This window comes from Macaca mulatta, chromosome 15, assembly GCF_049350105.2.
Source record: "Macaca mulatta isolate MMU2019108-1 chromosome 15, T2T-MMU8v2.0, whole genome shotgun sequence".
In the NCBI taxonomy this organism is placed as follows: domain Eukaryota; kingdom Metazoa; phylum Chordata; class Mammalia; order Primates; family Cercopithecidae; genus Macaca; species Macaca mulatta.
Window position 1 is genome coordinate 108154876 of NC_133420.1, and position 26269 is coordinate 108181144.

The window sequence follows — 26269 nt, forward strand, 5'->3', positions numbered from 1 at the left end:
AAATCCGGTAGCTCCAGGCCGGTGTCCGGTTGCCAGGCAATGGGGAGGAGGCGGGGCCGACAGGAAAGAGGAGCCGTGCTCGGCGCGAAAAGGGCACCCTCCAGAGCTGCGGCCGCGCAGCCGCCTTTCCTCCCTCTCGGGGCTGCGCGCCCAGGTCTGCGCCGCGCTCCGCCTCCAGTCGAGCACAGACCTGCGCACGCGTCGTGAGAGCGGCCGCCTCCGTCCCTCGCTGAGCTCGCGCTGGGGCTGCGCGTCTGGCCAGTGGGGGCGCCGCAGCCGGAGCCGCCCCGGAGCCGGTGAACCGAACGGCCTCAAGGGAGGGGCGTGGGGAAGGCGGCGGGAGGAGGAGCGCACGGGCCGGCCGCCGTGCCCACCACGGCTGAGGAGCATGGTTTTCGAGTCGGTGGTCGTGGACGTATTGAACCGGTTCTTGGGGGACTATGTGGTGGACCTGGACACGTCCCAGCTCTCTCTGGGCATCTGGAAAGGTAAAGAGGCCGCCGCCGCTCCCCGGCCTCTCCTGCCTCCGGGCCATTTCTCTGCCCGAGCGGGCTCCGGCGTTCTCGGGGCTTCGAGCACCTTGCTCGCCGGGTGCAGCCACCTGCCGCCGCCAGCCTCCGGGTCAAGTTACGTAAAGCCGGGCGGCAGTTCCCGGGCCTCCCCCCTCGAGTTGTTTATATTTTGCGGGGAAGGAGAGGGTCACGAGTGCGGAATGAAAAGGTTTGTATTTTCTGAGCGGAGCGAACCTGCAGTGGGCTCCGTGGGTCTGGCGTTCAAGTCCTGGCGAGGGGCCCTTCTCTACCCTTGGCCCCGCGCGGGGCGAGGAATCGAGACGACGCCCTCCTAGGCTGGGTCCCATCCCTGTCCTTTGCCCCCCTGGGGTTATGAGGGAGGCCCCAGAAAGCCCCCGCGTGTTGCATGCTGCCTCGCACGTGAAGGCAGGGCGCTGTGACCTGGGACGCCCGCTTCCTAGCTTCCCCAGCCTCCGTTCCCGGCTAGACCCGTGGTGCTTTCTGCTCTCCCGCTTCCGGCCGTAGGACCCGGACGCCGGCTCTCTCGCCTGGGTTCGGCCGATAATAAAAAGGAAACTCACGTGTAGAGTAACTCAGAAAGTTGTTTGTGTGGTTACAGTTAACAGCCTGACCCAGGAATGTGTCACATTTTCAAGGCTTCAGGATATGTGGGTCAGAGTGAATTGCCGAATTTTAAAGAAAAACCAAGGCGTGCGGTGCAACGTCTCAGACCTGCAAAAGACCGGACTGAGCAGGGCCCTACGCTGCCTAGGTGGTGAAGGACCGAGCTTTCCTTGTGTCCGTTTAGTTTGGGGTTCTGCCTTACTGAGAGCCTCATTTTTAATGTTTCCATCTGTTTTTGTATTATTCTCTTGTTTATTTTAAACACCCGCTAGACATTAGACTCCTTTATGAAATGAATTTCCCAGGCTACAGTGAGGGTTAATTTTGTGTGTGAATAGTGTGTTTAAATATATATTTAAAGTAATTTTAACTATTCTTGTCTATGCACACACTTCCAGCCTTCTTCTAAAATGCTTATCTCGACTCTTGTCGTTTATGAGATGATGTAAACAGGTAATTTAGTTTGATTTTAAAGAATGTTACTACGGTGGGGACCTAGTGTCATGATGGAGAGTGAGTGGACTACAAAAACTAGGGTCATAGCGATAGCTGCTCAGCCTGTTTGATTAGTACGAGAAACTTGCAGACTGTTTATGCAGTGAAAATGAAATTTGTCTCCCATCTACCTCAGAAGGAAGCCTTAAGAATACTTGAGGTGAACTTTGATCTGTAGTGGAACCTTGCTTCTGCACTCAGGGTGGAGGTTTGTTTAGAGTGTGACTAATCAACTTATTTATTTAAAATTTACATGCAGTAAAATTCACTCTTGTGATACAGTTCTTGACAAATGCTAAGAGGCATGTATCTACCACCACAATAATGACACATAAAGTTTCATCAAGCCTCCCGAATTCTCTCAGCTGCTCCTTTGTAGTTGACCTCACGCCGCCTCCTGGCAACCAGTCGTCCGTTTCTATCCCTCTGTTTTTTTTTGTTTTTTGTTTTTTTTGTTTTTTGAGACGAGTCTCGCCCTGTCGCCCAGGCTGCAGTGGCGCGATTTGAGCTCACTGCAACCTCCACCTCTCGGGTTCAAGCAATTCTCGTGTCTCAGCCTCCCGAGTAGCTGGGACTACAGGCGCGTGCCACCATGCCCGGCTAATTTTTTGTATTTTTAGTAGAGACTGGGTTTTACTGTGTTAGCCAGGATGTCTCCATCTCCTGACCTCGTGATGCGCCCGCCTCGGCCTCCCAAAGTGCTGGGATTACAGACGTGAGCCACCGCACCCAGCCCCATCCCTCTAGTTTTATCTTTTCCAGAGTGCATATAAATGGAATTATATGGTATGTAGCCTTTTGGGTCTGGGTTTAATTCGTCCATTTATCGCATACATTAGTGAATTTCATTTCTGTATTTTTGAGTAGTGTTTCATTCTGTGGATGGACTGTATGTTTGTTTGGTTTTGAGAGAGAGTCTCACTCTGTCGCTCAGGCTGGAGTGCAGTGGCACAATCTTTGCTCACTGCAACCTCCGCCTCTCAGGTTCAAGTGATTCTCGTGCCTCAGCCTCATGGATAGCTGGGACTACGGGCGTGCCACCCCGCCCCGCTAATTTTTGTATTTTCAGTAGAGACGGGGTTTTGCCATGTTGGCCAGGCTGGTCTCAAACTCCTGACCTCAAGCGATCTGCCTGCCGCTGCCTCCTAAAGGGCTGGGATTACAGGCATGAGCCACTGCGCCCGCCTAACTTTAAGTATTTATCTGTTTGATGGTTGAAGGATATTTCAGTTTTTGGAGGTTATGAATAAAGCTGTCATAAACATTCATGTACAGGTGTTTGTGTGAACATAATTGTTATTTCTCTTGGATAAATACCTAAGAGTGGGATTGCAGGGTCATTTTAAATTGGGTTGTACGGTTTTTTTGTTTTTGTTTTTGATTGAGATGTAATTCATATACCACAAATTTCACCCTTTTAATATGTACAATTCAGTGTTTTTTAGTATAGTCACAAAAGTGTACAACCATCACCATTCTCTCGTTCCAGAACATTTCGGCACCCCAAAATTAAACCTCATGCCCATTAGGAGTGACTCCCAATTTCCTCCCACTTCTTACTACTGCACCTCTGGCAACCACTAACCTCTTTCGGTCTTTATGGATTTGGTAATTCTGGACGTTTCATTTAAATGGAATTATATAATATATGGCCTTTTGTTTCTGGCTTCTTTAACCTAATGTATTTTCAAGGTTCCGCCATGCTGAAGGATGTATGACTATTTCATTTGCTCTTTGGTTGAATAATATTCCATTGTATTCATAGACCACAATTTATGTATATTCACCAGTTGTTGGATATTTAGATTATTCCTAAACATCCACCTTTTGGATATTATGAATAATGCCACTGAACATTCATGTTCAAGTTTTTTTGTGGATGTATGTTTTAAATTCTCTTGCATATATACTTAGAAGTGGAATTGCTTGGTCATATGCTGACTCTTTGTGTAACCTTTTGAGGAACAGCCAAACTCTTTTTCCAAAGTGTTTGTTTTCTTATTGTTGAGTTTTGAGAGTTCTTTAAATATTAAGCATACCAGTTCTTCATCAGCTATGTAATTTGAAAATATTTTCTCAGTCTTTTCCCATTTTGTCTTTTGTAGAGCATACATTTTAAATTTTAGATAAAGCCCAGTTTATAAAACATTTCTTTTATGAATCATGGCTTTTGGTATTCATATCTAAGAAATGTTTTCCCAACCCAAAGTCAAAGATGTTCTCCTACGTTGTCTTATGGAAGTAGTTTTAGGTTTTGGATCTCTTTTTGTGCAAGGTATAAGATATGTGTTAAAGGTTGAGGTTCATTTGTTTGCATGTGGATGCAAATATCCAGTTGTTCAGCACCACTTGCTAAAAAAGACGATCCTTTCTCTGTTGCATTATCTTTGCATTTTGTAAAAAAAAAAAAAAATCAGTAGACTTAATACTGTGTGGATTTAGTCTGTCTCAACAATCTATGCGTCTGTCATTTCACCAATACTACACTGTCTTGATAACTGTGTCTTTGTAGTTAGTCTAGAAATCAGGTAGTATGATCCCTCTAACTTTAGTCTTTATCAAATAATTAAAAACAAGTCATTGTCCAGGTGTGGTGTTCATTCCTGTAATCCCAGCACTTTGGGAGGCTGAGGCAGGAAGATGGCTTGAGCATAGAAGTTTGAGATTACAGTGAGCTCTGATCATGCCACTGCATTCCAACCGAGGCAACAGACAGTGAGACTCTGTCTCAAAATAAAATAAAATGTCAGTGTTTTATTTGTAGAAATTGGTTATGTTTTGATAGATGAAACTTTAAATAATAGCTGGAGTTTTTTTTTAAAATATTCTTTGAGAATTTCAAAAGTAGTAATTTGACAAATTTGGAGGATTTTTAAAAAACATTGTTTGAAAATTTCTGTAATAGAAACTAGATGGCCAGACGTAGCGGCTCATGCCTGTAATCCCAGCACTTTGGGAGACTGAGGAGGGTGGATCACTTCAGACCAGCCTGGCCAATGTGGTGAAACCTCACCTCTACTAAAAAAAATAAGATCCAAAAATTAGCTGGGTACTGTGGCGCTCGCCTGTAATCCCAGCTACTCAGGAGATTGAGGAAGGAGAATTGCTTGAAGCTGGGAGACATAGGTTGCAGTGAGCTAAGATAGCGCCACTACCTTCTAGCCTGGGTGACAGAGCGAGACCCTGCCTCAAAAAATAAAATAAAATAAAATAAAATAAAAATAAAAAGAAACTAGATGCTGCATAGGAAAATTTTAAGATAATATTTTATGGTCTAACACAAAGGACCTATTGGTAGTTGTAAATGTGTGCTTTTGCTAGGCTTCTGTGTAATAATCCAGCAAATTTCAATATTACCGTGTTAGTATAATAATATCAATTAGTATTCAGTCATTACTAATAATGGATGGTGATCTGAAAATTTGTTGCTGAGATGGATTCTTTGGAAATCAGAATGCATTTTCGCATGGAAGCATTCTTATATATGAATTATGAGTTTTCCAAAAACCTGCATTTAACTATAATGCAGCAGAAGAGTGCTGCGGTACTGGGTTCAATATAGTAAGTAGACTCACTGCTAGAAGAATCTGTCTGACAGGGAAGGAAAAAGGAATTGAGCTTCATTCCAGGACTAACTCTTGGCAAATTTTGATGTGGGTAAGGTATACTTTTTATACACTTCTATTTATAATTCTTCCTTCCCATATATCATCTAGAGAGGTGGTAATATTTCATAGACTCATCTGAAATTTATCCTCCCACCTTTCTCAAGCAACGTAGCATTTCACATGTTTTCTTTTTCTTTTTCTTTTTTTTTATTTTATTTGAGACGGAGTCTCGTTCTGTCACCCAGGTGGGAGTGCAGTGATGTGATCTCGGCTCACTACAACCTCTGTCTCATAGCCTCAAGTGATTCTCCTGCCTCAGCCTCCCAAGTAGCTGGGATTAAAGGTGCCCACCACCATGCATGGCTAATTTTCGTATTTTTAGTAGGGACGGGGTTTCACCATGTCAACCAGGCTGGTCTCGAATGCCTGACCTCAAGTGTTCTGCCCGCCTTGACCTCCCAGAGTGCTGGGATTACAGGTGTGAGCCACAGCGTCTGGCCATGTCACATATTTTCTTTAAGAGCTAGGCTGCATCAGAATCAGCCATAGGTGCTTGTTATGAATACTAATTTTTGAACCTGCCCCCAGAGATTATAAATTATCTGGAATAGGACATCAGAATCTTTTTTTAAACAAACGACACTGGGGACTGTGATGCACAGTTGGGTACATTTTAAGAGAACATTAAGGAGAAAAATATTAGAATTTTAAATAGACAAAAGCAGTAGTAAAGGTGGCTTGTGTGATAGAATTATCATTTGTAACACAGGAAGTACCTGTACTTTGTAGCCCCTTCTTAAGTTAGCCTCCTTTGTCACTATTTTGTTTGCTCCAAAATCATGATACTTGGACAAATTTGTAATTTTTTTTGATAATGCCTAACATCTTCATGTAACATTAGAAGTTCAGATTTCTTGTCTATTAACTAACATACATATTCTGTTTTTGAAATGTTAATCTCTCAGTTTTCCCTTTATAATAGAATCATGTGTTTAGTGGCCACTTAACTGCATATCCCCATTATACCAGAAGCAGTACAGGAAAATGAAGATTCAGTTAGGATACAGTTTTTTATTTTAAGGAGTCATTCTTCTGTGCCCAGAATACACTAGGGAGCCAAACAAATGATTCTTACAGTCTGGTGTTAATGACCAATTCTAATTCCTTACATATTGTTTTTGTATTTATGTTCTAAGATATTTTAATAGAACTTTAAAGACTCTGAAACATTTTATTATGAAAAGTGTTATGAGATTTTATAGTACCTCTGCATATACCCATTATCTAGATTCTGTCATTAGTATTATGTATTAACAGGTTTATTGAGGTATAATTTACATCAGGTAAAATGTATGTTAAAGTCTACAATTTGATAAGTTTTAGTGTATATATGCATGCAGGTAACAATCATAACATGATAATGAACATATATATCATACCTTAAAGTTTCCTTGTGCCTTTTTGTAAACCACATCTTCTAACCCTCCTTGTCCCTTTTACCCTTCTTGTCCTCAGGTTTTTGCTGATTTGCTTTCTGTTACTGCATATTGAGATTTCTAGACTTGTATAAATGGGATTGTACAGTTTGTATTCTTTCAGTCTGGCTTATTTCAGCATAATTATTTTGAGATTCATCCATATAGTAGTATAATCAATAATTTATTCCTTTTTATTGCTGACCATAGCAAGTGGTGGTGAGGATGTGGAAAAGCTGGAAATCTCTATTATATCTCTCCTGGGGATGTAAAATGTTACAACTTGGGAAAACAATTTGGCAATTTCTTTAAACATACATCTACCATATTATCAAGCCATTGCACTTCTGCATGTTTACCCAAGAGAAATGAAAGCATATGTTCATGCAAAGATTTGCACACAAATGTTCATAGCAGCTTTATTTTTAATAGCCCCAAATGGGAAACAATCCAAGTATCCACCAACAGGTGATTGGATAAACTGGCATATCCGTATAACGGAATACCATTAATACTTAACCACACGTTTTGTCACATACCTATCCATCGATCATTTCTCTATCCATGCATCAATTCATATTATTAAATGTATTTCAGAGTAAGTTATAGAGATGAGTTCATTTCCTCCTAAATACTTTAGCATGTGTATCATTAATTAGAGTTTAGTATTTGCTTATTTTTTCCTTTTGAGGTAAAATGTATATAGAAGAAAATATGCAAATCTTAAGTGTACATTGACTGAGTTTTGACAAATACATACACATGTGTAACTCAAACCCAGTCAAGATATAGAACATGACCATCACCCCAGAAAGTCTTTTTCCTGATCTTCCCTGATCTATTTCTACCCTTATCTTCAGAGGCAACAAATACTCTGAATTTTTTTTTTTCTGTCATACATACACATCTATTCCTGCTTTGCTGAGTGTTTTCTTTTCCTTCAAGAATGTTGGGGCCGGGCATGGTGGCTCATGCCTGTAATTTCAGCACTTTGGGAAGCTGAAGTGGCCAGATCAGTTGAGGCCAGGAGTTTGAGACCAGACTTGCCAACATGGTGAGACCCTGTCTCTACTAAAAATACAAACATTAGCTGGGTATGGTAGCGGGCACCTGTAGTCCCAGCTACTTGGGAGGATGAGGCATGAGAATCGCTCGAACACAGTAGGTGGAGGTTGCAGTGAGCCGAGATTGTGCCACTGCACTCCGGCCTAGGTGACAGAGCAAGACTCCATCTCAAAACAACAAAAACAAAAGAATACTGGATTTTGTCAAATGTTTTTTTCTGCATCTATTACTATTATAGGATTTTTTTCTTCTTTAACCTGTTGGTGTGATAGATTACAGTGATTGATCTTTGAATGTTGAACTAGCCTTGCATACCTAGAATAAATCCCATTTGGTCATGATGTATGCATTTAGCCCTCAGTATCTTCAGGGGATTGGTTCCGAGACCTATGCAGATACCAAAGTCCGCAACAGGGGGGGCATGGAAGCTCTCCACCACCTTACTTTGCCCTGTCCATCTCTTTATCTGTATCCTTTGTAATATCCTTTATGATAAACTGTTAAAATATAAGTATTTCCCTGAGTTTTGTGAGTTATCCCAGCAAATTATCAAACCAAATTAAAAAGTTGTGCGAACCCTGATTTATAGCTGGTCAGTCAGAAGCACAGATCACAGCCTGGGGCTTGTGACTGGCATCTGAAGTGAGGGGCAGTCTTATGGAACTGAGCCCTTACCGTGTGGGTTATGACAGTATCTCTTTTGTCTTTTTCTTTTTCTTTTTTCTTTTTTTTTTTTTTTTTTGTGAGACAGAGTCTTGCTCTTTTGCCAGGCTGGAGTGCAATGGTGCAATTTCGGCTCACTGCAACCTCCGCCTTTGAGGTTCAAGTGATTCTCCTGCCTCAGCCGAGTAGCTGGGACTACAGGCACCTGCCACCACACCAGGCTAATTTTTGTATTTTTGGTAGAGATGGAGTTTCACCACGTTGACCAGGATGGCCTCGATCTCTTGACCTTGTGAACCACCCGCCTTGGCCTCCCAAAGTGCTGGAATTACAGGCGTGAGCCACCGCGCCCGGCCGGATATAACACTATCTCTAGGTAGATAGTATCATTATTTAATTGAATTATAGTTGGTGTCTGTTCAAGAACTGTTTAGGGATGGTAGGGAAAAACTTCATACATCTGGTTACAGAAGGGTTCTGTGTTGAATGTGAGAGTAGAGAGAAAAAACTTTATTTTCCTTTGACAGTGTCATATTTATAGCTGTTTTCTGTTTGTTTTACTTGTTTCCGTTTTAAACAGTCTTCCCCTCCTCTTTTGCCGTCTCTGGTTTTAATTGATCTTTTGATATGATTTAATTTTTTTCTCCTGTCTTAGCATACCAATTATACTTCTTAATTTGTTTAAGTGGTTGTCTTACAGTTTGCGCTGTTCACCTAAAACTACTCCAAGTCCGCATCCAAATAACATTATAGGTCAGGCACAGTGGCTCACGTCTGTAATTCCAGCACTTTGGGGGACTGAGGCCAGCGGATCACTTAAGAAAAAAGTTCGAGACCTGCCTGATCAACATGGTGAAACCCTGTCTCTGCTAGAAATACAAAAAATTAGCTGGGCATGGTAATGTGGGCCTGTAGTCTCAGCTACTCAGGAGGCTGGGGTATGAGAATTGCTTGAACTGGGAGGCAGTGAGCAGAGATTGTACCACTGCCCTCCAGCCTGGGCCGCAGTGTGAAACTCCGTCTCAAAAAAAAACAAAACCAAAAAAATCCCACTGTACTACTTCATGTAAAATGGAGGTAGTATACATAATACTCTGTCTTACAATAGAGTATACAGATTCCTCCCTTCTGCCCATTATAATATTGTTGTCATTATTTTCATTTATCCATAAGCTATAATAATCCAGTGAATTGCTGCTGTTAGTATTTTGGACATCATTTTTCTGTTAATTTAAGAATAAGGAAGAAAAGACTTAATTTACCTTCATCTCTTAATTCTCTAATGCTCCTGTAAATCTGAGTTTTTGGTTTAAATCATTTTCTTTCTTTCTGAAGAACTCCTTTATTTATGTTTATTTATTTTTATTTTTGAGATGGAGTCCCGCTCTGTTGCCCAGCCTGGAGTGCAGTGGCGTGATCTCCGGTTACTGCAACCTCCGCCTCCCGGGTTCAAGCAATTCTTCTGCCTCAGCCTCCTGAGTAGCTGGGACTACAGACGCACACCACCCTGCCCAGCTAATTTTTGTATTTTTAGTAGAGACGGTGTTTCACTATGTTGGCCGGGATGGTCTTGATCTCTTAACCTCATAATCTGCCCACCTGGGCCTCCCAAAGTGCTGGGATTACAGGTGTGAGCCACCACTCCCGGCCTGTCTTAACTATTTTAAGTGTACACGTCATGTAATAGGTACACTTACATTGTTGTGCAACCATCACCACCATTCATCTCCTGAATTCTTCATCTTGCAAAACTGAACCACCATACCCGTTAAGCAGTGACTACCCATTCCACCCTCTTCCTAGACCCCAGTAACCTTCATTCTACTTTTGATCTCTGTGAATTCGAATACTTGAAGTATAAGTCGAATTATACAGTGTTTGCCATTTGTTACTGGTTTCTTTTACTTAGCATGTATCCTCAAGGTGCATCCATGTTGTAGTAAATGTCAGAATTTCATAAATTTTCAGGCTAAATAGTATCCCATTGTATGTATATACTGCATTTTGTTTCTCCATTCATCTGTTGATGAAAAGTTGGGCAGCTTCCATCTTTTGGTTGTTGTGAATAATGGTGTTATGAACATGGACATTTTTCTTTGAGCTTAACTCTGCTGTCAGATTTTTGGGTTACATACCCAGAAGGAGATTTACTGGATCACATGATAATTCTATTATCAATTTTTTTGAGGAACCATCATACTACTTTCCATAGTGGCTGTACCATTTTACATTCCTACCAACAGTGTACAAGGGTCGCAATTTCTCCACATCCTTACCAACATGTATTTTCTCTTTTTTTGATAGTAGTTATCCGAATGGATATGAGGTGGTATCTTGTAGTTTTCATTTACATTTCTCTAGTTATTAATGTTGAACATCTTTTCATGGGCTTATTGACCATTTGTATATCTTAATTGGAGAAATATCTATTTAAGTCCTTTGTTCATCTTTTAATCAGGTTGTTTTTTGAGTTGTAAGAGTTTATATGTTTATATATGTACTGTATACATATATAGTATATGTATGTATACATATGTGTGTATATAATTTACAAAGAAAAGAGGTTTAATTGGCTCATGGTTCTGCAAGCTGTACAGCTGTACACTGGAGCTAATATCCAGAGTGTGTGTGTGTATATATAGTGTATCTATATAGTGGGTATATATACATATATGTATGTATACAGTATATATGTATATATGTATACATGCAGTATATATGTATATATGTAGACAGTGTAATATACACATATATGTAACATGCATACATATATACTGTATATATATACACACACATATTAGATATTAGCTCCTTATCAGATATATGATTTGCAAATATTTCCCATTTTGTGTGTTACCTTTTCTTCCTTTTTTTTCCCTGCTAACTTTTATTTCAGGTTCATGGGGTACATGTGCAGGTTTGTTTTGTGGGTAAATTGTGTGTCACTAGGGTTTGATGTATAAATTATTTTGTCACCCAGATAGAGAATATAGTACCCGATAGATAGTTTTTTGATCCTCATCCTCCCCACACCCTCCACCCTCAAGTAGGCCTCGGTGTTTGTTGTTTCCTTGTGTCCATGTGTACTGGATAGAGTTTGAATACATGTCCCCACCAAGTCTCATATTTAATTGTAATCCCCATTGTTGGAGGTGGGGACTGGTGGGAGCTGGATAGAATTTGAATACATGTCCCCACCAAGTCTCATATTTAATTGTAATCCCCATTGTTGGAGGTGGGGACTGGTGGGAGCTGGATAGAGTTTGAATACCTGTCCCCACCAAGTCTCATATTTAATTGTAATCCCCATTGTTGGAGGTGGGGACTGGTGGGAGACAGTTGGGTCATGGGAGTGGATCTTTCATGGCTTGGTGCTGTCCTTGCAGTAGTTCTTGCAAGATCTGGTTAAGTGTGTGACACCTCCCTGTGCACTCCCCCTCTTGCTCCTGCTGTGGCCATGTGACATTCTGGCCCCCCTTTTGCCTTCTGTCATGATTGAAAGCTTCCTGCGTCCTCCCCAGCATCTGGGCAGATAGATGCTGGTGCCATGCTTCCTGTACAGCTTGCAGAACCATGAGCCAGCTAAACCTCTTTTCTTTGTAAATTACCCAGGCTCAGGTATTTCTTTATAGCAACACAACAATGGACTAACACAGTACTTCAAGGTTTAACACCCTCTTGTAAGTGAGAATATGCGATATTTGGTTTTCTTTTCCTGTGATAACTCGCTTAGGATAATGGTCTCCAGTGGCATCCATGTTGCTGCAAAGGACATAATTTTGTTCCTTTTTATGGCTGTGTGGTAGTCCATCGTGAATATATACTGCGTTTTCTTTATCCAGTCCATTGTTGACAGACATTTATTTTGATTCTATGTCTTTGCTATTGTGAGGTAGTGCTGTGATGAACATACGCATGCATGTGTCCTTATGGTAGGACAGTTTACAGTCCTTTGGGTATATACCCAGTAATGGGATTGCTGGTTATAATGGTAGTTCTTAATTCTTTGGTAGTTCTTAGTTCTTAAATCTCCAAACTACATTCCAAAGTGGCTGAACTAATTTACATTCCCACCAGCAGTGTGTAAGTGTTCCGTTTTCTCTGCAACCTCATCAGCATCTGTTATTTTTGACTTTTTAGTAATAGCCATTCTGACTGGTGTAGGATGGTATCTCATTGCTTTTCATTTGCTTTCCTCTAATGATTAGTGATGTTGAGTTTTTTTTTTTTTTTTTGCCGTGTTTCTTGGCCACGTGTGTCTTTTGAGAGGTGTCTGTTCATGTCCATTGCCCATTTTTTAAATGGGGTTGTTTTTTGCCTGTTCATTTAAGTTCCTAATCGATTCTGGATAATTAGACCTTTGTTGGATGTATAGCTTGCAAATATTTCCTCCCATTTTGTAGGTCATGTGTTTACTCTGTGGACAGTTTCATTTTCTGTGCAAGAGCTCTTTAGTTTTAATTGGGTCCCACTTGCCAATTTTGTGTTTTTTTGCAGTTCTGGGATTTTCATCATGAAATCTTTGCCAGGGCTTATGTTCAGCGTGGTATTCCCTAAGTTTTCTTCTAGGGTTTTTATAGTTTTAGGTTACATTTAAGTCTTTAACCTGTCTTGAGTTGATTTTTGTATATGGTGAAAGGCAGGATCCAGTTTCAGTCTTCTGCATATGGCTGGCCGTTATCCCCACACCATTTATTGAATAGGGAGTCCTTTTCTCATTGCTTGTCAGTTTTGTTAAAATTAGATGGTTGTAGGTGTCTGACTTTATTTCTGGGTTCTCTAACATGTTCCATTGGTCTACATTTCTGTTTTTTATCAGTGCCATGTTGTTTTGGTTATTGTAGCCTTGTAGTATAGTTTGAAGTCAGGTAGTGTGATGCCTCAGGCTTTGTTCTTTTTGTTTAGGGTTGCTTTGGCTATTCAATCTCTTTTTTTGGGCCCATATGATTTTTAAAATAGTTTTTTCTAATTCTGTGAGAAATAACATTGGCAGTTTGATAGGAATAGCACTGAATCTGTAAATTGCTTTGGGCAGTATGGACATTTTAACAATTTTGATTCTTCCTGTCTATGTAAATGGAATGTTTTTCCATTTGTTTGTGTTGTCTCTGATTTCTTTGAGCAGTGTTTTGTAATTCTCATTGTAGAGATCTTTTACCTCTCTGGTTAGCTCAATTCCTAGGCATTTTATTCTTTTTGTGGCTATTGTGAATGGGATTGAATTCTTGATTTGGCTTTCAGCTTGGATGTTATTGGTATATGGAAATACTACTGATTTTTGTACGTTGATTTTGTATCCTGAAACTTGGCTGAAGTTATTAGTTCTAGGAACCTATGGGCAGAGACTGTGGAGTTTTCTAGGTATAAAATCATATCGTCTGCAAACAGGGATGATTTGACTTCCTCTTTTCCTATTTGGATGCCTTTTATTTCTTTCTCTTTCCTGATTGCTCTGGCTAGGACTTCCAGAACTATGTTGAATAGGAGTAAGTAGGGATCATTATGTTGTCCTGGTTCTCAAGGGGAATGCTTCCAACTTTTGCCCATTCAGTGTGATGTTAGCTGTGGGTTTTTCATAGATGGCTCTTATTATTTCCAGATATATTCCTTTGATGCTTAGTCTTTTGAGGGTTTTTAACATGAAGGGATGTTGAATTTTATCAAAAGTCTTTCCTGAATCTATCAAGATGATCATGTGGTTTTTGTTGTTAGTTCTGTTTATAATGAATCACACTTATTGATTTGTGTATATTGAACCAACTTTGCATACCAGGAATAAAGTCTACTTGATCATGGTAGATGCTGGATTTGGTTTACTGTTTTGTTGAAGATTTTTGCATTTGTGCGTTTGTGTTAATCAGGGATATTGGCCTGAAGTGTCCTGTTTTCGTTATGTCTCTGCCAGGTTTTGTTATCAGAATGATGCTGGCCTCATAAAATAAAATTAATTAGAGAGGGCCTTCTCGATTTTTTTGGAATAGTTTCAATAGGATTGGTACCAGCTCTTCTTTATATGTCCGATAGAATTTGGTTATGAATCCGTCTGGTCCAGGGCTTTTTCTGGTTGGTAGACATTTTATACAATTTCAGAACTCATTCTTGGTCTGTTCAGCTATTCAGTTTCTTCCTGGTTCAATCTTGGGAAGTTGTATGTTTCCAGGAATTCATCCATTTCTTGTAGATTTTCTAGTTTGTGTGCATAGAGATGTTCATAAAAGCCTTTAAGGATTTTTTTTGTATTTCTCTGGGTCAGTGGTAATGTCCCCTTTGCCATTTCTAATTGTGTTTATTTGGATCTCCTCTCTCTCTGTTTTTTCTTTGTTAGTCAGGCTGGCAATCTATCTTATGTATTCTTTCAAGGAACTTTTGTATTTTTTTTGTTCAGTTCAACTCTAATTTTGGTTATTTCTTTTCTGTGGCTAGCTTTGGGGTTTTTTTGGGGTTTGCTCATTTTTTAGTTCCTTTAGGCTTGATGTTAGTTGTTAACTTTAAATCTTTCTAACATTTTGATGTGGGCATTTAGCACTATAAACTTTCCTCTTAAGACTATGTTAGCTGTGTCCCAGAGATTCTGGTATATTGTATCTTTGTTTTCATTAGTTTCAAATAATTCCTTTGTGTTTTTTTGTTTTTTTTTTGAGCCAGGGTCTTGCCCTGTTGCCAAGGCTGGAGTGGAGTGGCATGAACACGGCTCACTGCAGCCTCAACCTTCCAGGCTCAAGCAATCCTCCCACCTCTCAGCCTCCTGAGTAGCTGGGACTACAGGTGTGCACTCCCACACCTGGCTAATTTTTTTGTGTGTGTTTTGCAGAGCCAATGTTTCACCATGTTGACCAGGCTGGTCTGAACTCCTGGGCTCAAGCGATCCCCGCACCTAAGCCTTGCAAAGTACTGGGATTACAGGCATGAGCCACCGTGCCTGGCCCAAAGAATTTCTTGATTTCAGCGAAATTAGGATTCCATTGTTTACCCAAAAGTCATTCAGGAGCAATTTAATTTCCATGGAATTGTATGGTTTTGAGAGATCTTCTTGGTATTGATATCTATTTTTATTACACTGTCATCTTGAGAACATGGTTGGTATGATGGTATGATTGTGGGATTTTTAATTTGTTGAGAATTGCTTTATGGTTGAGCATGTGGTTAATTTTAGATAGGTGCCATGTGCATATGAGAATGATGTATATTCTGTTTTTGTTGGATGAGGTGTTCTGTAGCACTCATGTCCATTTGGTGAAGTGTTGACTTGAAGTCTGTTTAATACTGTCAGTGGATTATTGAAGTCTCCCACTTTTATTTTGTGGTTGTGTAAGTCTCCGTAGGTCTCTGAGAGCTTGTTTTATGAATCTAGATGCTCTAGTGTTGGGTATATACATATTTAGGATAGTTAAGTCTTCTTGTTGAATTGAACCTTTTATCATTTTGTAACGCCCTTCTTTGTCCTTTATGATTGTTGTTGGTTTCAAGTCTGTTTTGTCTGAAATAAGTTACCCATACCTGCTCTTTTTTGTTTTCCATTAGCTTGATAAATCTTTCTTATTCCTTTACTTTGAGCCTGTGGGTGGCATTGCATATGAAATGTGTTTCATAAAGACAACATACAGTTGGTTCTTGGTTCTTTATATGAATTGTCGTTCTGTGCCTTTGAAGTGGGATGTTTAGCCTGTTTACATTCAAGATGAATATTGGCATGTGCAGATTTCATCCTGTCATCGTGTTGTTAGCTGGTCATTATGTAGACTTGATTGTATAGTTGCTTTATAGGGTTAGTGGTCTCTGTATTTAGGTGTGTTTCTGTGGTGGCCAGTAACGGTCTTTCATTTCCATGGTTAGCACTCCCTTAAGGACCTCTTAAAAGGCAAGTCTGGTGGCAGTGAGTTTACTTAGCATTTACTTGTCTGAAAAGGATTTTATTTCTCCTTCACTTATGAAGCTTAGTTTGGTTGGATATGATATTTTGGTTGGAATTTCTTTGCTTTAAGGATGCTGAATTAGGTCCCCAATCTCTTCTGGCTTGTAGGATTTCTGCTGAAGGGTCTGATGTTAGCCTGATGGGGTTCCCTTTGTAGTAGACCTGCCTCTTATCTCTAGCTCCTTTTAATAATTTTTCTTTCACATTGACCTTGGAGAATCTGATGATTATGTGTCTTGGGGATGGTCATCTTGCATAGTATCTTGCAGGGTTTCTATGAATTTCCTGAATTTTCATGTCAACCTCTCTAGCTAGGATGGGGAAATTTTTGTGGACAGTATCCTCAAATATGTTTTCCAAGTTGCTTGTTTTCTCTTCCTCTCTTTCAGGGACAACAGTGAGTTATAGATTTGATCTTTTCACATAATCTCATGTTTTTGGGAGATTTTTTCCATTAAAAAGTTATTTTTCCCTTGTTTTTGTCTTACTTGGAGAACCAGTCTTCAAGTTCTTGAGATTCCTTCCTCAGCTTAATCTGTTCTGCTGTTAACACTTCCAATGATATTGTGAAGTTCTTGTAGTGGGTTTTTTAGCGCTGTCAGATCAGTTTGGTTGTTTCTTAAAATGACTTTCGTTTTTCAGCTCTTGACTCATTTTACTGGATTCCTTAAATTCCTTAGATTGGGTTTCTCCTGAATTTCAGTATCTTCTGAATTTTATGCCCATCATTTCAGTCTGGTTAAGAACCATCGCTAGGCTGGGTGCAGTGGCTCACACCTGTAATCCAAGCAGTTTGGTAGGCTGAGGCGGGTGGATCACTTGAGGTCAGGCGTTCAAGACCAGCCTGGCCAACATGGTGAAACCCCGTCTCTAATTAAAATATAGAAATTAGCTGGGTGTGGTGGTGGGCACCTGTAATCCCAGTTACCCAGGAAGCTGAGGCAGGAGAATCACTTGAACCTGGAAGGTGGAGGTTGCAGTGAGCCGCAATTGTGCCACTGTACTCCAGCCTAGGCGACAGAGCAAAACTCTGTCTTTAAAAAAGTAAATAAATAAAATAAGAACCATTGCTGGGGAGCTACTGCAGTCATTTTAAGGTAAGAAGACACTCAGGCTTATAGAGGTACTAGAGTTCTTGCCCTAGTTCTTTTTCATCTCTGTGGGCTGATGTTCCTTTAATCTCTCCAGTTGCTATCCTTTGGATGAGGCTTTTTGCTTTTATGTTCTTGGATGCCCTGAGGGTTTGACTGTAATGTAAATTGAGTTTAGTTGACTGGCATAGTTTCTTGATGATTTCTGGGTGCCAAGGCTCAGCTCAGCACTCCTGGCTTGCATGCTATAACCCTGGTGTGTTAGGACTAGGCACATGGCTTTGTTCTCTGTCCCCTCGAGGTTAAGCACCTCTTGCACTTGTGGGGCCAAGGTGTTCCTCGTCTGCTGGGCAGCAACACTCTGATGGTGGGGCCGGCAAAAGTGCTTGGTTGGGGCAGTGGCAGTGGGGTGTGAGGCCTGCACATGCTTTGGAAAAGCTGTGGGGGGAGGCTGTGGGTGACTGTGTCCTGGCAAAACAGTGGGGGGAAACTGTGGGTGGGCGCATGCTGATGGAGGCCCATGTGCAAGTACTTTCTGATGGTTAGCTGGGGCTTGCCAGCAAAGGAGCTATAGTGGTGGCTGCCGGGAAGTGCTGTGGTTGGGCATCAGCATATGTTCCAATTAGATGTGTCCAGGCAGGGACTGTGGAACAGACCGGCAGCCAGGGATGGGGGGCGGGGGGCACTCAAATCAGACAAGCCCTGTCCCATGGGCAAGATAGTCCTGTTCTGTCCAAGTCCAATAGTCAACAAAGACCAAAGCTACCTAGAGGTGTGTGGTGAGCTTTGGGAGATGGACATTCCTGGCCATGCTCCACTGCAGCCATTCTCACACCAGGCCCTCTGGGCTCCATGCAGACTGGAGTCCTGTTTCTGCCAAGTTCCCAAGCAGCTGTCTTTGCAACCTCAAATGTCTGTGGGAGTCATGGAGCCTCCTTCAGCTAGGATTCTAGAGGTCCATGGCAAGAATAGGCTACTCCATGCCTGTTTAACTCATCCTTTCCCCAGGAGCATTTGGGGTCAGAATGAGTCATGGTGCTCGGGGAAGTCCCTGTAGGGTTCCCAACTTTCTTCTCCTTCAGCCCAGTATCTGCATCCTCCTTCTGTCCGCTCTCGGTGCCTTCCTTCCAAAGATCTGCTCAGAGTGTGCTGGTCTTTTTGCTGACTCTGTGTCTGCTTGGCCACCCTGACTCTTCTGTGTTGTCTGTTCATCGTATATCGTGTCATGTGAGGAATAAAAGTTTTAACATTTGATGAAGTCCAGTTCACCTATTTTTTTTTCTTTTGTTGCCTATGCTTTTGTTGTCACATCCAAGAAATCATTGCAAAATGCGGTGTTGTAGAACTTTCCCCTATGTTTTATTCTAAGTTTTATAGTTTTAGGTTTTACATTTAGCTCTTAGATCCGTTTTGAGTTAATTTTTGAACATGATATAAGGTTCTAGTTTCATTCTTTTGCTTGTGGATGTTGTGGATTTCAACTTTTGTTGAAAAGTTGTTGAAAATGCTGTCCTTTTCAAATTGAATATCCTTGGCATCCTTGAAGACAATTATTTGACTATATATGTGAGATCTTATTTTTGAGCTTTCTGTTCTGTACCACAGCTCTATGTGTCTGTACCACACTGTTTTGATTAATGTGGCTTTTAGTAAGTTTTAAAATCAGAAAGTGTGAGACTTGTAAGCTTCTTCCCCTTTTTCAAGATTGTTTTAGATATTTAGGATTCCTTGAGAGTTGATGTGGATATAAGTGTTGGATTTTTCCAGGATTCTGATATGGATTGCAAATAATTTATAGATTGTTTAGGGTACTGGTAGTATTGACATTTTAACAGTATTAAGTGTCCCAATCCATGAACATGGGATGTCTTAACATTTCTTTCTTTCTTTACTATCTTTCAGCAACATTTTATGGCCTTCACTGTATGCATCATTAGTTTCCTTGGTTAAGTTTACTCCTTAACACTTTTATTATTTGTGTTGCTGTTGTAAATAGAATTGTTTTCTTATTTCTTTTTTGTATTGTTCTATGTTAGTTTATAGATACTGATTTTTTGGTGTTGATTTTTATATCAAGAAACATTCCTTAATTCTAACAGTTTGGTGGAATATTTAGGTTTTTCTACATATAAATTCATGCCATCTGCGCACAGAGATACTTTTACTTTTTCCTTCCCATTTTGGATACCTTTTATTTCTTTTTAATGCCAAATTGCTATGGATAGGTCTTCCAGTGAGTGACAAACGTGGACATCTTTATCTTGTTCCTGATCTTAGAGAAAATATTTCAGTCTTTCAGTATTGAGAATGTTAGCTGTGGGCTGTTTATACATGACCTTTATTGTGTTGAGGTAGTTTCCTTTTATTTGCTTTTTTTTTTTTTGAGTGTTTTTTAATCATGAAAATGTTCTGAACTTTTTCAAATCCTTTTCTGCATTGAGATGATTGTGTTTTTTTCCTTCATTTTGTTAACGTGGAATATTATGTTGATTTTTTTGTATGTTGAATCATTCTTGTATTCTGGAAATAAATACTATTGGGTTATATTATATATTCCTTTTAAGATGCTATTGAATTTTGTTTGCTAGTATTTTGTTGAGGATTTTTGCGTCAATATTCATTAAGGATATTGGTCTGTAGCTTTCTTGTAGTCTCTGTCAGGCTTTGGTATCAGAGTAATGTCTGCCTGACAGGATGAGTTTGGAAGTGTTCCCTTCTCTTCAATTTTTTGGAAGAGTTTGAGGCGGATTGGTGTTAATTCTTGTTTTAAATGTTTGGTAGAATTCGCCAGTAAAACCATTTGGTCCTAGGCTTTTTTTGTTGTGATTTTTAGGATTTTTTGATTACTGATTCAGTTTCCTTAATGGTTATAGGTATGTTCAGAGAATCTGTTTTATCAAGATTCAGTCTTAGTATGTTGTGTATTTCTAGGAATTCATTCATTTTTATAGTTTATCTAATTTTTTGTTCGTAGTACTTTCATAATCCTTATTTCTGTAAAATAGATAGTAATATCTCGGTCATTTCTGATTTTAGTTATTTGACTTTCCTCTCTTTTTTTCCTTAGTCAAACTAGTTAAAGCCTTATCAATTTTATTGATTCTTTTTTTTTTTTTTTTTTTTTGAGACGGAGTCTCGCTCTGTCACCCAGGCTGGAGTGCAGTGGTGCGATCTCAGCTCACTGGAAGCGCCATCTCCCAAGTTCATGCCATTCTTCTGCCTCAGCCTCCCGAGTGGCTGGGACTACAGGCGCCTGCCACCACGCCCGGCTAATTTTTTGAATTTTTAGTAGAGATGGAGTTTTCACCGTGTTAGTCAGGATGGTCTCAATCTCCTGACCTCATGATCCACCCGCCTTGGCCTCACAGAGTGCTGGCATTACATAGGCATGAGCCACCGTGCCCAGCCTATTGATCTTTTTAGAAAACGAATGGTCGGTGGCCAGGTGCAGTGACTCACGCCTGTAATCCTAGCATTTTGGAAGGCTGAGGCGGGTGGATCACCTGAGGTCAGCAGTTTGAGACCAGCTTGGCCAACATGACAAAACCCCGTCTCTACTAAAAATACAAAAATTAGCTGGGCATGGTGGCAGGCCCCTGTAATCCCAGCTACTCAGGAGGCTGAGGCAGGAGAATCACTGATTCCAGGAGACGGAGGTTGCAGTGAGCCAAGATCGTGCCACTGCACTCCAGCCTGGGTGGCACAGCAAGACTCCGTCTCAAAAAAAAAAAAAAAAGAAAAGAAAACTAATGCTTGTTTTTTTTTTTTTTTAAATTTTTTTCCCATTCTCTTTCACTTATCTTTGCTCTAATGTTTATTATATTCTCCCTTTTGCTAGGTTTGGATTTTGTATTTTTTTCCCTATTAAGGAATAGATTTAGGTTATTGATTTGGGATGTTTTTTCTTTTTAAACATAAGCATTTACAGCTTTATGTTCCCTTCTAGCACTGCTTTTGCTGTATCATACTAATTATGATGGTACAGTCTGTTTTTATTTTCATCTCAAGATATTTTCTAATTTTTCTTGAGATTACCTTTTTGACCCATTTCTTGTTTAAGAGTGCTTAATTTCCATACATTTGTGCATTGTTCTGTTTTCATCTGTTATTTATTTCCTTATTTATTTTATTTATTATTATTAGAAAAGATACCCTGCATGATGTCAGTCTTCTATAATTTTACAATTTTGTTTTTAATTGACATGTATTAATTGTGCATATTTATTGGGTACAGGATGATATTTCAATACATGTCTACATTGTATAAAAATCAAATTGGTATTTGGAATATCCATCACCTTATACATTTATCATTTCCTTGTGAGGACATTCAAAATCCTCCTTCTAGGTATGTTAAAACATGCAATACAGTATTGTTAATTGTAGTCACTCTGCTGTGCAATAGAACACCAGAACTTATTCTTCCCTTCTTACTGTAACTTTGTTCTCATTGACCCATCTTTACCTATTTCCCCTCTCGCCAATATTCCCCAGCCTCTGGCAACCACTATTCTATACACTACTTCTATGATGTCAACTTTTTTAGATTTCACATTGGTGAGTGAGATCATGCAGTATTTGTCTTTCTGTGCCTGGCTTATTTCCCTTAGCATTATGTCCTCCAGGAGCATCTGTGTTCCCGCAAAGGACAAGATTTTATTCTTTTTCTTTTTAATGGGGAATAGTATTTCATTATATGTGTGTGTGTGTGTGTGTGTGTGTGTATCACATTTTCTTTACCAGTGCATCTGTTGGTAGACACTTGATTGATTTCATATCTTGGCTTTTGTGAAAAGTGCTGCAATAAACATAAAGTGCAGGTTTCTTTTCAACAAACTGATTTCATTTCTTTGGGATATTTATACATTAGTGGGATTGATGGATCATATGGTAATTTTATTTTTAAATTTTTTGAAGAACTTCTGTACTGTGTTTTATAATGGCTGTACTAATTTATATTCCCAAAAACAGTGTGTAAGAGTTTCCCTTTCTCCACAGTCACACCAGCATTTGTTATTTTTTTGTCTTTTTGATGATAGCCATTCTAATAGATTGAGGTAATATCTTCTTGTGGTTTTGATTTTTATTATCTGATGATTGGTGATGTTGAGCCTTTTCTCATATATATACCTGTTGACCATTTGTATGTTTTCTCTTTACAAAAATGTTGACACTTGTTTTGTGACCTCACATATATCCTGAAGAATGTCCCATGTGCACTTGAGAAAAATGTGTATTCTGCTATTGTTGGGTAAAGTGTTCTGTCTATGTCTTTTGGTCCAGTTGGTCAATAGTGTTATGTCCTATTTTTCCTTATTATCTTCTGTGTGTTTGTTCCATCCATTACTGAAAGTGGGGTATTGAAGCCTTCTACTATTAATATAGTACTATCTATTTCTCTCTTCAATTCTGTCAGTGTTTGCTTCATATGTTTTGCTGGTCTGATGTTTGGTGCATACATGTTTATAATTGTTACATCTTTTTAGTGAAGTGTTGGTTTTATCATTATATAATGCCCTTCTTTGTTTTTTGTAACAGATTTTGACTTAAAGTTTATATGTCTAATATTAGTATATAGGCTGAATATACCTTATCTGAAATGCTTGAAGTGATTTGGATTTTGAATTTTTTTTCCTTCAGATTTTAGAATATGTACATATACATAATGAGATATCTTGGGGATGAGACCCAAGTCTAACACAAAATTCATTTATGTTTCAAATATACATTGTACACATAGCCCAAAGATAATTTTATACCATATTTTGAATAATTTTCTGCTTGAAACAAAGCTTATGTACCTTCAGCCATCAGAAAGGAAAGGTGTCACTATCTCAGCCACCGGTGTAGACAGTCTGTGGTCGTTTGGCATCATCATTATTCCTGACTGAATTTATATGCTGATAAGCAATCATTTTCTTACATTGTTCACACATAAGTTCTTAACAGTAAGAAATATGAGGTACCATTAATTCAGTGAAAATATAATGTGTTTAGGGTGAGTAAGCAGCACAGTAGGGAATATCTGTATCCACTGTTAAACAGCAGCAACAACAAACAGTGGCAGGCAGGCTTTCAGTCTCCACCTACAATGCTGTGTTTTGATTAAAAGGTAACTGTAGAATGTACTTTTTTTTTTTTTTTTTTAAGTGAGAAGAAACATTAGAAGCAGTTGAGGGGCCAGGAATTGGATCCTCAAGGGATGAGGAGGCATTTTGCTAGATGGCTTTTTAAAATGTTTCCTCCAGAACCATCTGCCTCACTAACTGTTTTTTTGTCTGAGAAGTCTCTGATTTTATAAACTGTCATAATTTCTTGTTCTGTTATGAAGGCATGCTGCTCCAGTCCTTTAATAAGCCCATCACACATTTTCACCACGTGGTCTATAGATACCTTTTTGCATTGGTAACATCATCATCTTCATCTTCATCATCCACTTGTGGTATCGTGTCAGCACTCAGAAAGTTTCCGATTTTGGAGTTTTGGTTTAGTGATGCCCAGGTTATGTAGGTACCTTTGCTCTTTTGGTTATTTTTGCATGGGTTTACTTTTTTTGTTTCTTTGCTTTTAACCTATGAGTGTTCTTAGAGCCAAAGTGAGTTTCCTGTAGACCACGTACTTTTATTTTCTCTCTCTCTCTCTCCCTCTCCCTCTCTCTCTTTCTCTCTCTCTCGCTCTCTCTCTATTTATTTCGAGATGGCATCTCACTGTTGCCCAGGCTGGAGTGCAATGGCGTGATGTCGGCTCACCGCAACCTCCACCTCCTTGGTTCAAGTGATTCTCCTGCCTCAGCCTCCCAAGTAGCTGGGATTACAGACATGCACCACCACACCTGGCTAATTTTGTACTTTTAGTAGAGATGGGATTTCACCATTTTGGTCAGGCTGGCCTCGAACTCCTGACTTCATGTGATCCACCTGCCTCAGCCTCCCAAAGTGCTAGGATTACAGACGTGAACCACTGCTCCCGGCCAGGATCCTGTTTGTTTTAATCCATTCTGCCAATCTGTCTTTTTATGGGGGAGTTAAGCCATTTATATTTCAAGTGGTTACAGATAGGGAAGGACTTAGTATTGCCATTTTGCTAATTACTTTCTATATGTCTTACAGCATTTCTCCTTTCTGTTTTACTGCCTTTCCTTTGGTTTAATTTTTTGTTGCAAATTTGATTCCATTTGTGTTTAATTAACTAATAACATAATTAATGTTATCATCATAGCAATGAGGTGTCGCTATGTTGCCCAAGCTGGACTTCTAGGCTTATGTGATCCTCCCATCTCAGCTTCCTCAAGTAGCTGGGACTGCACATGCCTGCCACCATGCCTGGGTGACTTTTGTGTTTGTTCTAAAGATATTTTCTTTGTGGTTACGATGGGATTACATGTAACATCCTAGTGTTATAGCAGTGTATTTTAAACTTTGGTTAATCCCATTTTGCAATTGTCTTATAGTTCTTGGACATTCTGTTCTATTATTTTTCTCATTTTCTTTTTTTATTGGCTTTGAATTGGGAAGTCTTTATTTCTGTATCTTGGGGCTCACTGATTTTGCATTAAATAATTTTTTCCCAATGGTTTATTGCAAGTATATTTAAATGTAGTTTACTTTTTGCATATTAATCTTGTATCATGCTACTTTGTTAGACTCATGTTATTTGTGTAATTCTAATTAAAATGTTGTATATGTTAACATTGAGCTACAATTGCAGAGGTCAAAAGTTACAGTAAGTGAAGATTTGGTTAAGCATACTCTCTTAGACTATGTAGGAGAATGAAGGTGAGATAATAAGATTATAGTTAGATTTTATTATCTGTTATGCACATTATTTATGTATTTTTCCTGAGTATGACAGGAATGAAGCATACTTATTAACTTTTTAAAATGAAAAATATTTGATTGTTTGAATCTTTTTTTTAATCTCTTTTAGGAGCTGTGGCCCTCAAGAATCTTCAAATTAAAGAAAATGCCCTGGTAGGTTTTGACTATGAAAAATTTGTAAAGTTATTGCATTTAATTATGTATACTTCTTCCTGATTCAGTTTGCCACCTTCAGTTATTTAAATTTGAGAAAGTTTTTTGTAAATAATTTTTGCAAAATGCAAATTTTGCAATATGGAGTTTTACTCTCCTTCAAAGCACAAATGGACAGTGTGATTTTTTTCCTATTTAAAAATAAATATTGTTTTAGGCTGGGCATGGTGGCTCACACCTATAATCCCAGCACTTTGGGAGGCCAAGGCAGGTGATTATTTGAGGTCAATAGTTCGAGACTAGCCTGGCCAACATGGTGAAACCCTGTCTACTGAAAATGAAAAAAGCTTTGCCAGGCATGGTGGCGGATGCCAGTAATCCCAGCTGCTAGGGAGGATGAGGCAGGAGAATCGCTTGAACCTGGGAGGTGGAGGTTGTAGTGAGTAGAGATCGTGCTGCTGTACTGCAGCCTGGGCGACAGAGTGAGACTCTGTCTCAAAACCAAACAAAACAAAAACAAACGTACAAAAAATACAGATGTTTTTATTTTGAATTTTTAACTTGTTTTCTGATTTTTTTTTTTTTAAGACAGGCTCATGCTCTGTCACCCCAGGCTGCAGTTCAGTGGTGTGATGATAGCTTACTGTAGCCTTCAGCTCCCAGGCTCAAGGTGTCTTCCCCCATCAGCCTCCTGAGTAGCTGAAAAGTTTTTAATTTGGTAAAGACTGGTTCATTTATTCTTTTAATTGCTTGTGCTCTTATTGTCATATCCAAGAAGTCATTACCGAATCTGATGTCATGAAGATTTTCCCTTAGGTTTTCTTCTAAGAGTTTTATAGTTTTAGCTCTTAGGT

At 39.5% G+C, this 26269-nt stretch overlaps 1 protein-coding gene across 5 annotated transcripts in view; it reads left to right on the plus strand.

The window, feature by feature from the left end:
• The first annotated feature begins 184 nt into the window (after nt 1-184).
• Nucleotides 185-26269, plus strand: part of VPS13A (vacuolar protein sorting 13 homolog A) — a 243130-nt gene continuing 217045 nt past the window's right edge. For all 5 annotated transcript variants that reach the window (XR_013404898.1, XM_015117939.3, XM_015117938.3 and 2 more), the window contains exons 1-2: nt 185-488; nt 25372-25415. Coding sequence is in view for 4 of the 5 variants with exons in the window: in XM_015117939.3 (XP_014973425.3) it covers nt 389-488; nt 25372-25415 (144 nt within the window). In the remaining variant the exon portion in view is untranslated. The remainder of the gene's footprint in view (nt 489-25371; nt 25416-26269) is intronic.